The 14870-nt window shown below is 44.7% G+C and overlaps 1 protein-coding gene across 1 annotated transcript in view; it reads right to left on the reverse strand.

The window, feature by feature from the left end:
* TRAPPC9 (trafficking protein particle complex subunit 9) overlaps positions 1 to 14870 on the reverse strand; it is a 242591-nt gene that overhangs the window by 128214 nt on the left and 99507 nt on the right. Inside the window, exons 18-19 of the mRNA XM_053466161.1 lie at positions 11426 to 11568; positions 9867 to 9977 (exon numbers count right to left, since the gene is read on the reverse strand). Of these exons, the coding sequence (XP_053322136.1) occupies positions 9867 to 9977; positions 11426 to 11568 (254 nt within the window). The remainder of the gene's footprint in view (positions 1 to 9866; positions 9978 to 11425; positions 11569 to 14870) is intronic.

Genomic DNA, 14870 nt, shown 5'->3' on the forward strand with positions numbered 1-14870 from the left:
GCCAGCAGAAACACAGCGGTACACCGCCCCAGCACTGTATACAGTAATATAACCCCCCCAGCGCTGTATACAGTAATATAACCCCCAGCACTGTATACAGTAATATAACCCCCCAGCGCTGTATACAGTAATATAACCCCCAGCGCTGTATACAGTAATATAACCCCCAGCGCTGTATACAGTAATATAACCCCCCCAGCACTGTATACAGTAATATAAACCCCCAGCGCTGTATACAGTAATATAACCCCCCAGCACTGTATACAGTAATATAACCCCCCAGCACTGTATACAGTAATATAACCCCCCAGCACTGTATACAGTAATATAACCCCCAGCACTGTATACAGTAATATAACCCCCCCAGCACTGTATACAGTAATATAACCCCCCAGCACTGTATACAGTAATATAACCCCCCCAGCACTGTATACAGTAATATAACCCCCCAGCACTGTATACAGTAATATAACACCCCAGCGCTGTATACAGTAATATAACCCCCAGCGCTGTATACAGTAATATAACCCCCCAGCGCTGTATACAGTAATATAACCCCCCAGCGCTATATACAGTAATATAGCCCCCAGCGCTGTATACAGTAATATAACCCCCAGCGCTGTATACAGTAATATAACCCCCAGCGCTGTATACAGTAATAAAACCCCCAGCGCTGTATACAGTAATATATCCCCTAGCGCTGTATACAGTAATATAACCCCCAGCGCTGTATACAGTAATATAACCCCCAGCGCTGTATACAGTAATATAACCCCCAGCGCTGTATACAGTAATATAACCCCCCCAGCGCTGTATACAGTAATATAACCCCCCAGCGCTGTATACAGTAATATAACCCCCAGTGCTGTATACAGTAATATAGCCCCCCCCAGCGCTGTATACAGTAATATAACCCCCCAGCGCTGTATACAGTAATGCTGTCAGTCATGTGATATTTTGGGTGTCTTTCCCGGCTCAAACACCACACTGAGCTGATGCTTTATGGCAATGCTAATGAAGTCCGTCCTCCATAGACTTTCATTAGTCAGAGAGTCTGTCTCTGCTGCCCAGAGAACTCAAAGAGTTAAACTTCCACCAATACTTAGAGACGCTCCTTGTGGATGCGTCCGTCCTCCGTGGGGCTGCAGCCTCCCCGACGCGTATCCCTAATAGACGGCGGTGGGGATTAACTGTCCGTTTTATGTCATCATCGCGGAAGATAAAATACTAAATTGTCTCATTGACATAAAACTGGGAGCGCTGCATGAAATTACATCGTAACGGAAAAGGTATTGTCTTCACCTGACATTTACAGCTCGCCGATCTTCTAACCGCCACGTACTAATAACACGCTTCAAACCTGCTCGGAAAAAATATCAGTACTGAGCATCTGACCTGGGATTTTCAGTTAATTGCAAGGAATAAGAGCAAAAAATCACGGCGGAGGGTCCTGTCCGTTAATACCCAACGCCGGGCAGTTTTGATGATTATGCTGTGTTTCACTAACTCGGTCTTTGGGGTAGATTTATGCAAAATCCCACATTATTTGTTCTGCTTGCTTCTTCCTCTGGCATGCTAAGCCATGTACCCACTACCCCTTTGGCAAAGTAGAAACGGAAAACTTACGGATATTATTACTAACATTTCTTTATTTTGTTTATTAAGCACCAGCAAATTACGCAGCGTGGATAGCCTGGCAATATACAGCCCCCCAGCTTCAGAATGCTGAGAATCATGGGAGTTGTAGTAGAACCCCGGTCTACCGTTGGAATTTTCCAGGTGCGGTGCTAGAACGTCAGAGAGACCCCCAACAAAGAGCTTACGAATGGAAACCGCGCTGGGAGGTGCTGCCCCCTAGTTAGGGGGATGGAATGCCAGATCTCCACCCGGAATCATTTGTTAGTTTTGGGGGTTCTAAAATTCTAAAAACTGTTGCGATTATTTCACGAAACTCTGAAAAATATATACAACTATATAAAATAGGCGCGGGTCAGGCGCTCGAAGAGTTAACAATCAGGTGCACAAGCGATTCAGGAGATGGTAGGAGGGGAGGAGAATAAATCCCTGACTATGTTTCAAAGCCGAGGAGGGTCCTGGAGCGCGGCAGGGAGGGTCATGGAGCGCGGCCGGGAGGGTCATGGAGCGCGTCCGGGAGGGTCATGGAGCGCGTCCGGGAGGGTCCTGGAGCGCGGCAGGGAGGGTCATGGAGCGCGGCCGGGAGGGTCATGGAGCGCGTCCGGGAGGGTCCTGGAGCGCGGCAGGGAGGGTCCTGGAGCGCGGCAGGGAGGGTCCTGGAGCGCGGCAGGGAGGGTCCTGGAGCGCAGTGCAGTTATTTCCCAGGTGAGGCTTTTTAAGGCACTTTCGGTGACAAACTTTCGACGGAGGAAGGAGATCAGCGTGAGACGCTTTCCCGGATGAGGGAGGAGAAATTCAAACTCTCGGATAGAGGGGTCCGGACGTCCCGTTCCAAGATTTCCTTTCAATGCATTAAATTTGTCTTTTCGTCGTAGGCAACCCCTTTTATTGGGTCATCACCGAAAAAGATGGAAAAGGTGAAAGAGAAGCGACCTACGAAGCCATAAAATCTTAAGATTCTATATCCTTTTTCTAAAAGCTGTGACGTTTGACTTTAACTACAAGAAACCCAAATCCCAATTTAAAAAAAAAATGAAAAATTTATTAAAGCTACGCACCACTACGAGGTCGGGACAACTATATAAAATAGGCGCGGGTCAGGCGCTCGAAGGGTTAACAATCAGGTGCACAAGCGATTCAGGAGATGGTAGGAGGGGAGGAGAATAAATCCCTGACTATGTTTCAAAGCCGAGGAGGGTCCTGGAGCGCGGCAGGGAGGGTCATGGAGCGCGGCCGGGAGGGTCATGGAGCGCGTCCGGGAGGGTCATGGAGCGCGTCCGGGAGGGTCCTGGAGCGCGGCAGGGAGGGTCATGGAGCGCGGCCGGGAGGGTCATGGAGCGCGTCCGGGAGGGTCATGGAGCGCGTCCGGGAGGGTCCTGGAGCGCGGCAGGGAGGGTCCTGGAGCGCGGCAGGGAGGGTCCTGGAGCGCGGCAGGGAGGGTCCTGGAGCGCAGTGCAGTTATTTCCCAGGTGAGGCTTTTTAAGGCACTTTCGGTGACAAACTTTCGACGGAGGAAGGAGATCAGCGTGAGACGCTTTCCCGGATGAGGGAGGAGAAATTCAAACTCTCGGATAGAGGGGTCCGGACGTCCCGTTCCAAGATTTCCTTTCAATGCATTAAATTTGTCTTTTCGTCGTAGGCAACCCCTTTTATTGGGTCATCACCGAAAAAGATGGAAAAGGTGAAAGAGAAGCGACCTACGAAGCCATAAAATCTTAAGATTCTATATCCTTTTTCTAAAAGCTGTGACGTTTGACTTTAACTACAAGAAACCCAAATCCCAATTTAAAAAAAAAATGAAAAATTTATTAAAGCTACGCACCACTACGAGGTCGGGACAACACTCTGCTCTTAGAAGGCTAGCGTGATGCCTACATAAAGTACTGGTTTTCTTTATTAAAATCCATATTAGTAACTTAAATATCCCAAACTGCATCTTAGAAATGGTAAATTAAAGGGCTGGTAACACCATTATTATTATTATTATTATTATTATCAGCCTATAGTTTTAAGACCCTAGGAGGACAGGAGAAGGATGAGAAGTGGGTTCTGTGTCAGAAGAGCCCTCACGGTATTAGTGATCTGCTGGTTTTTGTCGTGCTTTTTGTTGGTTTGTTTTAGGTTTCAGATCATTAGCAATTAATATTATATTTTAATTATGTTTTATTAATTTGACTTGCCACGTTCAACCCACGCTATTCGTTCCAATATGTGATTGTCTTGTGGGTAGATGAGGGGACAAAACTTTTTCCAGCACGGTGCGATATTTATGGAGCCTTCATCTACTACAGAACCCTAAAAGAAATGAGCTAGAACGTTCTTGTCATGATCATCATTTATGTAGTGATGGTTCCGTTTATGGAACTTTGCCCCAACATGCCACCTTGTATCTAGAACCCATTCTTCTAGAACGTGTTGATAAAAGATGTCAAATGGTCTGATGGCTTGAGGGAAGGGGACATTCATTACGGAACACGTAAAGATCCAGGTATCCTACAGAATGGACCACACCGCTACGTAGGAGTTTCCTAACCGAGGTGGAACACGGCGGACACAATCTCAACAAAACCGAATCAAGCATTGTGTTCTATTGCGTTGTCTTCCGAAATGGAATCCATCATCTGGGTTTAGTCACTAAAGCCACCAGGAGAGTTGGGGTTTTAACGCCCCTATTTCAACTATTCATTATGAAGGGCCAGCCCTGGCAGGTGTCTCCAGCCACAAGGGAGGAGACGACCCTGTACAATGCACGAGTCACCGCGTAAGGAGACTTATGGAGAAATCTCACCGATGTAACTATACGTTATACACGGCCGACCAGGGTCGTCCTGCAGCAGAAGCTCACTGGGGATGGACCTTCAAAAAGTAGTGAAGTCAAGGAGTTGACTTCCAAACTGAAGAGATATCTGCTGGTTATCCCGAGAAGGGTCAGGTTTTGCCATCACAAAGATGACACTCGTGTGGGGAAAAATCTCTCATCTCGTTTCTACATTACTACTTCACTCTCCATAACGAGGGTTCTTCTGGTTATCAGACCTGAGAAAGAAGCTTTGGGAGACATGCAGTCCTCTGTCGGTAAGGGAAGCGCAGTATTCTCCCGAGGAGCTGTCAAGCGCAGGTTTTCATGCTCATCAGTACCTGTGACACAAAGGAATCGTGACAGCGATAGTGAATTCTGAAACTTCCTGCGGCAAAGTCACACGACTCCGCACCTATCCCACGTACAGGAGGAGAACTTCGCGAACGCAATTCGCTTCTTCTGAACTCTACTCTCCAAATCCGATTACAGGAGACCATCTCCGGCGGGCATCTGCTGCGGCCATCAATATTCAGAGCCGGCTCTACCCGGCACCGCAGCGTTCCACAAGAGAAACGGATTAAAAATTATATCTATTCAGGGTCAGGCTTCCAGAGCGTGTGAATAAAACATACGGCGTCTTCCCGAAACGTAGAGTCTCGCAGCTGAAACAAGAATAAGGAGCCTGCTGTAACGTACCTACCAACTGTCCCGATTTGCCCGAGTCAGTCATGATTTTTAGGCACGGCGCGGCTGTCTGTCTTTTGCAGGCCGAGGTCATCATGGGTGGGTTTAGATCTCCCCTCAACCACCGAGCTATAAAACTGACCGAGTGCTGACATCAGTCGCTGCTTCTATTTGGCTTCCTTTTGATATAGCGAAGTAGATGTCATGAGGTAATTATTAGTTATCTCCTCTTACCACGTTCCCCCAGGTTGGGGCAGCTGAACTAGGGGGGGACATGATGTAACAAAATGCTGGGGACCCTTAAACAATATTTTTATTGTTAGCAGTGCATTAAAAATATGTTTTAAAAATATATATATGTTGTGGGGTTTTAAAACAATCGTAGTTTTCAAATGATATAAAGCACCGGAGTCTCCAGGTGAAACGCTGCTTCTCCGGGTCATTGTACTCTGTCTCTGGGTCCTGGGAGTGCCAGACACGCCCATTCCCCGCCCCCATTCCCCACCAAGGTTTTATGGAGAGCTAGTCCCGCCCATCGGTACGTAACTACCCCGGGCAGCCTGAGCAGAGAGGTTTGCAGATTTCATTTGTGGCTATTTTAATAATAAGGATTTCAATAAATTTTGTTTAGAACTCTCTGTGAAAGAATGTATGTGTACGTGAGTTAAAAAATATATAAATATATAAAATAATATATATATTTAAATATGAAGTTTTGTTTAACTCTCCTTGGTTTAGAACGGCTGATTTAGTGGAAAAAAAAGGCAAGCAAACCAATATGTTAAATGTTAGATTTTGCCGCAAAGCTGTTGATTCACTTTCCAACAGTGCCCTCTCTGGAAATCTCGCGACTTAACTTTTCTGCTGCTCCTGAATTAAATGCTGGTTTTTATATAAAAAAGGAATAAAAGAAGCGGGTTTGGCTGCGTAATTTAACCGAGAGGCAGAGTCCTGTAAAAAACTGATATAAACTCAAAACACGCGTACAAACACTCGTCCGGTAGCAAGCTGTCAAGACCGCAGGCAATCTTTGGAAGTCCAGGGGCATTTAGCTCTCTCCCCTTGGCACACATTCTTTCCCACAACTAGCCACTTCTGCCATGCTGCTAGCCCAAGCTCATCTGACTCCAGTGTGGAGAAGGAGACCTTCAAAAGAGCACATAACTGTTTGGGTGACCCGGGGCCATGCTTGCTTAATGCTGAAGATCTTAAAGGGTCTAACGCAACTTGGCCTACCTGCAAATTCAGCACTTACTTCTGGGAGGTATCATGACTGAGGCATCATGATCATGGTAAATGATCACAATCCACAAACCCTTCCCTAAGACATGAAGCCTGAGACCCTTCATTAGGTGAAGACCCCTTCCACATACATTACCTAGTCTGTAGCCAGCGTTCGCACACAAGTCAAGCCACGGAACTTTGTGTGTGGTCGTCAGCCTCAAATCTATTCCAACAAAACAAATCCTATTGACTCATCCAACTACCCATAGATAGAACACCCCACACATTTGGTTCACATGGATGGATCACAAGATGCATGGAGTACAGTATGGCACCATACCTGGGAATTAAGACCTCATCATGAAGAGTTCATGTAATTACTAGCCGAATGTGGTAACAAAATGGCGCTAATTACGGTCCTCATGGACACCTTGGCTTGACAATCTGCCCCTTCACCCTGAGATTGGGGCAAAAGCAGAGAATTCCTAGGCATGCACAGCACGCTTAGACTGTTCAGCATGAGAACTCTAGCGGAAATGTCAACAAATGGAATGGAATTCTGGGGATTTTAGAAGCTGCAGCTAAAAAATCATTAAACCTCATAAAATCCATGGGTTCTGCTATATTATATTACAGATTTATATATTTATATATTTAGTAGGATTCCTCTTGACACCACCAACCCAACAAGCCTACAGAAGAACATCAGACATATATTCTCTGTTCGGAAAAAGGAGGATCGTTTTTACACGATTCATCTTCTTTCAAATCTAGAACTAGTTGGTTTGGTGCTTTTTCCCAAACAGTAAACTTTTGCCAGGTTCCTTTGAAGAAGAAGAAGAAGAAAAAAAAAAAGCGCGAGGAGTCTGAGACGATATTACGAATGATGGATAATGATTAGCTGTCCAGATAGCGAACAGTATGTCAGCGCTGCCTGAAAGATTTTACATCACTGGCCATGGGATCGCTGTCCTCAAATCTTTCTACCGCGGTTTTATTTCAGTACACTCTCCAAAAGGGCAAGCGTCACCGTGTCAGCGGGGGAGCCGAAACCGTCGGAGAGGGAAAGAAAAAAGACAAATACCATCCCGCGGGGGGCGCCCACCTCATATTTTAATTAAAAGCCAAAGTTGTACTAGAGAATATGTCATTCGGTTGTAACGTTGTCAGGTTCCTGGTTACGCTGAATATTGAAATGTCCAGCAAATGTAACGGATTATGGATCCAGCAGAGTGAGTGATTTTACTCTCCTCAAAAAGAGACATAGAATTTGACGGAAGGAGAGAACAATTCGATTCATTCAGGTTTCCCCTTTTAACGTCTTCAACTTTTATTATTTTTCAACTATTATTTTAGAGTATTTAGTCTTTAATGTAAGTCTCAGGGATCCTGTTCATTCTGTTTGCCTTTTGTCGTCTACAATCCACCAATGGCTGATTTGGGGGGACAAAGTTCTAAAGATGGTCCTCATGGAAGCCCGTTGACCATGAATGGTGATCGTTCCACGTTTAGAACCTTGCGTCAAAACACACAACCCTGTATTTTTTTCTGTATTGCCAATTTCTAGTATTTTTGGGACTGGCTTTTTATTATATAATCAGACATCTGCTGTGTTATTAAGGAATTAAACAGCATATGTTTGTGTTTCATTTCTGTTTTGCATCCCATGTTTCCCCTGATGCCCCTCTTTTCTAGGAGCTCGGAATGTTTGCTGGGTATGAGGGGATCGCAGGGTTCTACAGCCCTAAAAGCCCCGATAATGTGTATAGAAACAGAAGGTAATGTGGGTATATTTTAAACCATGTTAATACAATTTTCTAAAGACCTCAGCTACATAAAGTTACAAAAAGTTACAAATTTACCCCAAACGTCTTGGTAAAGCCCCTCCCCCGGGCTGTACCCCCCCAAACACAAAAGTGTCCCCCCATTCGGCCATTTGTCACACTGGCAGGTATCACACTCATGAAATGCCGCGTCGGGTTACAAATGGCTAATATACATATTTTTCACATGCCGGAGCGGCTCTGTGAGATAAAAAGCTTGTTTGAGAAGATTGACCTTTATCCTGTCTGACATAATGAGCTATTTCTTCTTTTTTTCCCCCCTTTTTTTTGGCACGCATGTTCTTTGTGACATTTCTTCCCCTTCTGTTTAGCATAATTTGTGAGGAATTATTTGCATTTAATATTTTACAGGAAGGGATTATTTCAATGCAAGAGCGCAATTAACAAACTCTGTGAGTCAAAATGACCACCAATGGTTTAAAGAAATGAAGAGAGTATTTTATAAAGTTACCGCAGGGAACGTATAATATATAATGTATTGTCTATTCATTAAGGGTTAAGCTGACCTCAGATGCAAGACAAACACCTCGATTCCACGTCATACTGTTTGGTGGAAACAAAAGAATGTCTCAGTCTCAAATACCCTGCCAGGCACTCTGACTAATAAAAGTCTATGGAGGAAGGGACTTCATTAGCATCGCCATAAAGCATCAGCTCAGTGTGGAGTTTGAGCTGGGAAAGTCACCCAAAATATCACATGACTGACAGCAACGGCGGCTCCAGGTCTGCAGATAAAGGGAGTTTATTGGAACAAAATGAGATCAAACCAGGTTTTTGTCAATGACTGACATTACTTGACAGTCTATTGGTTTAAGAGGGCTGGGAGTAGGCTGTGATGAAATACATAGAGGAGGAGCTGTGGAAGAATGACAGGACTCTGTTGCTAAGCAGCTCTAGTATCTCAAAGACAAATAAAATGCCCAATCGGTTTCTGTTACTTCTCTTTACCCGAGGCATCCGGTGAGGTGTTACGAGGTGGAACAGCGCTGTTAAGTGTCAGCCTGATCCCTTGATAACTAAAATCTCCGCTCACTTTGCGGATTCTTGCTGTAGTCTTGTAACGTGAGGCTGGCTCCTTATTTACATAAACGGGATAATTATTGTGTTTGTTCCAGCTGATTTTAACGAACCAATCTAGTTAATGCCGATCATGTTAATTAAAGATAATTTAGCTGATTTTATACTTAAGGATAAAAAAAAAAAAAAAAAAAAAAAAAAAGAAAATCCAGATTAGAAGTAGTAGTTTGTTTTTTTCCGACGGACCTGCGGCACGATGGCGGGTGGCCGCTTCGTTGCCGTGCTACAAAAAAATGCATTTTTTCAAAATCCGAGGCATTTTTCTGTAGTAATGTCACGATTTAGGAATAAATGTCAAAGGCAAAAAAAAAAAATTCTGCCTTTATTGATATGGCACCATCATACTCCATGGCGCTGTACAATTATTTTTCATCATTGTGTATCTCTTCATCAGCCAGTTTCTCCCTGGTGGCTGAGGGTTTGAGAGCTCACTGCTGTAATGGGGTTTCCTTATGATAGATAGAACGCCCAGGGTGTTATCGCACTGCACTGGCGTGACCAATAATACCCTTCGGCGTCTGTGACGGACAGTTTGACTAATAAAGGTTTATAGCGGAAGGTATATATTTTTAGATACATGCGTAATATGCACCCCAACGTACCGTTGACATTCGCCGGCATGTAAAATGAGGTCTTCGTTGTCCTTCGCGTTGATTGTTAATTCGTGTTCTGTCGAGTTGAACACGTCTAGTAGGAGGTGGCATTGGCGAGTGCTGAAAAACAAAAGCATATAGGTTTTACCCCAAAAAGACACCGTAGCTGCTGGTTTATCTAGGGACAGCGGGGGTTAATATGTCACTGTTACTCCATGGGTATGGCAGGATTTCCCCCTAGAAAAACCTGCTGTCAGAGTGGTTCGGTCTGCTCTCTTCACTCTGGCAGCTGCTCCTCCACAGGCACAGAGTCCCCGCCTGGGCAGAGGCACAGTTTGCAGGCTGCAGACACAGGGTATTTTATTTCAAACATGTGTTGCAGCAGGTGTTAGTTAATAGCTGAGACTACATTTCCCATGACTCTCAGCCAGTTTGTTACGTTAAGCATCATGGGAAAGGGACTACTCAACTGGAGTGTCAAAGGTTTTATATTATTGTGGAGTGGCACAGCAGCTGTTGTGCAAAGCACATCTCATGATTATCGGCCATCCCATTAGTTGTCTGAACATCATGACAAATATAATTAACAGCACTTCGAGTGCCAAAAGTTACCACAAATGCTGGCGTGTCATAAATGTCATATTCGGGTGAGAGAGGGGAAAGGAGAGGAGGATATATTTCCCCCTGCTTGTAGAAAAATTCCTGTGGATGCCTATGGAGGGATAGCAAGTGCAGTGTTGGGGGGGGGGGTCTTTCTTGGGCCATCACTTCTGGACAATCTGCGAAACGCGTGGGGGATTCTGCCCCTCCCCCACCCCAGCTTTTTCTCGTGCCGGAGATGCGTCGTATAGTGAATATTTCCGTAAATTAGTATGTATAAGGTAACTCGCGAAGGTTTTGGGTCCGAAGGGTAAATATTCAGCAGTTCCCTCGCTAAACTATTCATGTCTCTCTCACAAGAACGCATCAGCGTTGGATTCATAGCGTTGCGGGCATCGCACGCCGCGCAGCAAATAGCTTCTGTCTTAAGGAAGCGGGATTTATTTTCTCCTACGGTTGATTATGACAGCAGAAAATTCAATTACCGAAGAAAGTATTTGTTCAACAGAATCGCGAATAGCATTCCGGATAAATGGAGTCCTGTCTGCCTACTCAGCAAAAGGCTGTCTGAGCGCTAGAGGAGAGGAGATCCACCCCGTCAGCACAAAACGGACGATATTACTCCGTATGAGTTAAAGGCTGGCCTGGTAAACGGCACTGAAAGGGACTCCGTCGCCTAAGCAGCATTAACGGTGTGTTCAAGGAACTTTCCTCTTCTGTAGCATCATCATGCAGCCCTATATGCAAATTAACTTCCCTGCAGTCAGGTTGGGATGTGTGTTTGGAAGGGAATGATGGGAGTTATAATCCATCTTCACTACCTGCTTAACATTCTGATAAGAGAAATTAACGCAAAAGGCACATTTAATCTCCGTCTACTGCGGTATCCCTGGCTCAAATATATATATTTACAGTATATATCTTTGTGATGTCAGTGGGCACCAGACAGTTAAAGGAAGGACGCGTACCTCGTTGCAGGCAGGGTGCTCACGCTGGTAAAAACCACTGCCGATTCCACGTCGACGTGCAGCCCCAGCGAAAGGTTCCGGTAATACCCCTCGGCGTGGCCCGGACCACCAGAGTATTTAAAACTCAAAATGCTCTCCAGCGTCTGTCAAGAAACCAAACCGGGGAAAAAAAAACAACATGAGTCAGGTTAAAGTTCCAGAAGAATCCCCCCTAATTTTACATGAATAATAAATGTCACGTATTATTCCGCGGAACTCCCATCATCCACTCGCTCCAGCAATCCGTTAGCCTGACACCCGCCAATACCCTGCGGCTCGATATCGCCAAAGGGGGCAGCCTGTTTTCTTTATTGATTGATAGCAATTATAGGTCTGGAATTGCCTGTCAGAGGGCGATGTTAACAATGAATGATGGTGATCATTATTATTTTTTTTATTATTATTGTTATTATTTATTTACGAGCCGGCATTATCATTCTGCTTTTGTTTGAGGCAATATTGGCCTCGCTGATCAACGGAAAAGCCCAGATCTCGTGGTCGCTCTAGCAGACTTTCTCCTGCGCGGCGGCACTGAGATCCGAGCTCGCAAATCAATGCTTCATTATGAAAAGAGCGTAATGCGCTTCCATCCATCACACAGCAACCTAATGGCTCCTACTGATGATGGCCATGAAGTCCGTTAGTTATCACAATTAGAAAAGTAGCTGCGAGGAAGACAAAGGGCGACCCTTCTCTAATGTTATGCACGTGGTAGGGGTCATGAGGCCACCGAGTTCAACCTTTCCAAGAAGCCCTTGATCCAGATCAAGGCAAACAAAAACTCCTTCTAAATCCACGTTGGCTTGGCCAAGAAGGAGGTCAGCGAGAAGAAACAGCTGGATCAAGCACTATTTCCATTAAAATGCATACCTAGGAATGCCTTCTCCAGTTCTTTATACTACCTGTGGTGTATTCCACAGCTTTACTGCCCTCCCAGCAAAGTATCTCTTTTGTTTTAAGTTGGACCTGCGGCTCCCCTAAAGAGCGACGGCACAATATGCATTACTGTAACATTTGTGGCTGTAGAAGAAGGAGAAAACACCCAGCGGACATTCTGAGCTCTGGAAAAGGATCGAAAGAAGGACTGTTTCTTCTAAAACGAGATACTTGGGAGGTATGTCCTCCTAAACCCTCCCTAGATGACCCACTAACCCATAAACTAGAAAAATAATTAAAATAAAATGAAACAATTAAAATAATGAAATAAAAAATGTAATCCTGCCTTTCCTGATTTAAGAGAATGAAATAAAAACGTGAAAAATAATTACAAGGTCATCAAACGCGAAGCCAACAAAGAAGCCTCAACCAGAAGACTTCTACTGTAGCACACAATTAATTAGGCAAAGCGTTAGGGTCCAAGGCATTTACCACTTTACCAAAAAGATGATAGTTAGTGGTAAAAAAAATGCAGAAAAAGAGAGACATAATGAAAAAAAGAAAAACATTGTATCATTAAAAGATTGAGACGAAGACAGAGATTCTATTAAAAGCCGTAACGGATACAATCGCTTGCGTCCCTGTAATCAGTTTGCGTTCCGTGCTTCCCCCAGACGTCAAGAGAATGGAAAGTAACTAATGCGGGCTGCGTAGAGAAAGCCACCAAGATTACAGAGATCATATCTGATTTCCCAGGGAGGATATTAGCACATATTGAATAAGCAATCAGCTGGCGATACTCCACGGCGCGTAGAATTCATTTACAGCCACCGAGAGGCATATCGGGACGGCGTGGCGCTATGGAAACGAAAGGTACCGCCGATGATTATCGAAGCCTTGGGCGCCGGCCGATACCTGAGAAAACCGGGTAAAAAAAGATACATTTCTGTTACGTTTCCACAAGCGCCCGGTAAATACAAGAACAGCCCCCCACCGCCCCAAGCCACTCCGGAACGTGGAACCTCTGATGAAACAAACGGACGGCTGATCCTTCGGGGTTATCAATCAGGTGAAGGAAAGACTCGGAGAAACGTACAAAATGATTAACATGAAACAGCATTTTATAAACAAGGATGAGAATAGCTGCTCGCTAACCAGGCGAAAGATACAGAACGGCTGGTCTGGAGACAGGGGAAGCAAGCTTTTATATCCTCTAGAGTGTAAGCTCATGAGCCGGGCCCTCTTTGACCAATGCATCGGCTTGTTTTTTGTTTGCTTCGTTGCATTTGTTGGTTCGTTATTCAGACGAATGGACGAAACGGTAAAATTCGGCACGAAAAAAAGGTCCCGTCAAAGATTTAGTACCTTTCAGCCCCCACCAATTTGGGATTAAACAGTTTACACCCCAATAAAAACAATGAACATCTCTGGTGGTCTTTCTTTAAATGAACTGAACGGCTCTCAGCCCCCTGATTCCGAAGAGATCGATACGTTTATTATTCTAGAGCAGCGCCGTTTAGCTGGAATTTACAGTCTAGGCGTGTTTAAGAAGCACACTTTCTGCGGGGAGCAACTAAATTAATAATATGATGCTTGGGACTTATGGGTTGTTTACATGAAGAACAGACTTCCGATTGAAGCAACAGAGGAAAACCCAGTAAAGCAATTTAAGAAAGTTTAGTATGTCCGTAAAATAAGCTAAAAGTGATTCAGAAACAGCTAGATGGGTCAGTTGGTTCTTTTCAGCTGCCGCTATGTATCACCACAAACAGCAATCGAGCATATCGTCATGCTCAATGTATATTGGAGGCCATTTTCCACGGACCCCGGTGGATTTTACTGCATGCAAATAGGTGCAGGCACTCTTTAGTTATTGGAGTTAGAACATGAAGCCTCTGTTTCAGTTAACTCCTCCCCCAGCTGCCTCTACTGAAAACAGGAAGCATACATCGGTACACTTCCTGCACATGCTCAGTAGAGCTCCCACTCACAGTCTCTCTGACTGACACGTGACATCACTTCCTGGCACAATGACACAAAAAAAAAAAAGAAGGGGAGGACCCTCCACATCACCAGACTAGATCACTGCCTTGAGGGGCAGCAGGACTGCCCCCACATGTTGCAAAGTATGCTGCACTGCTAAACCAGTAGCCCAGCAGCTGATACTCTTTAATTATGAGTCTCACAAAAATATCAATTACTTTTTTCCCGCTTGCTTCCAGAATTCTCATTACAATCATTCATGATTTAGGCCGACACGCGCTCGGGGACCAAATGATAGCTAAAGCACCATTTTCATTTGCAATAATGTTCTGAAATTAATAGACTGTGGGCCTTTTGCACCATCCCCAACCCATAAAACTCCTCAGCCCCAGATTTTTACATTGGAGAGAAAAAAAAATGATAACTTTAATAAAGACGTGTAATGGGGGAGCCACATGGCACCGAAAATTAGCAGATCAATTTTATATAGAAATCACGGCAAATATGACTTTGTTCCCTTCCAGCCATCTGTGCGAACGTTCTTTGG

This window comes from Spea bombifrons, chromosome 5 (assembly GCF_027358695.1).
Source record: "Spea bombifrons isolate aSpeBom1 chromosome 5, aSpeBom1.2.pri, whole genome shotgun sequence".
NCBI classification, from domain to species: Eukaryota; Metazoa; Chordata; class Amphibia; order Anura; family Pelobatidae; genus Spea; species Spea bombifrons.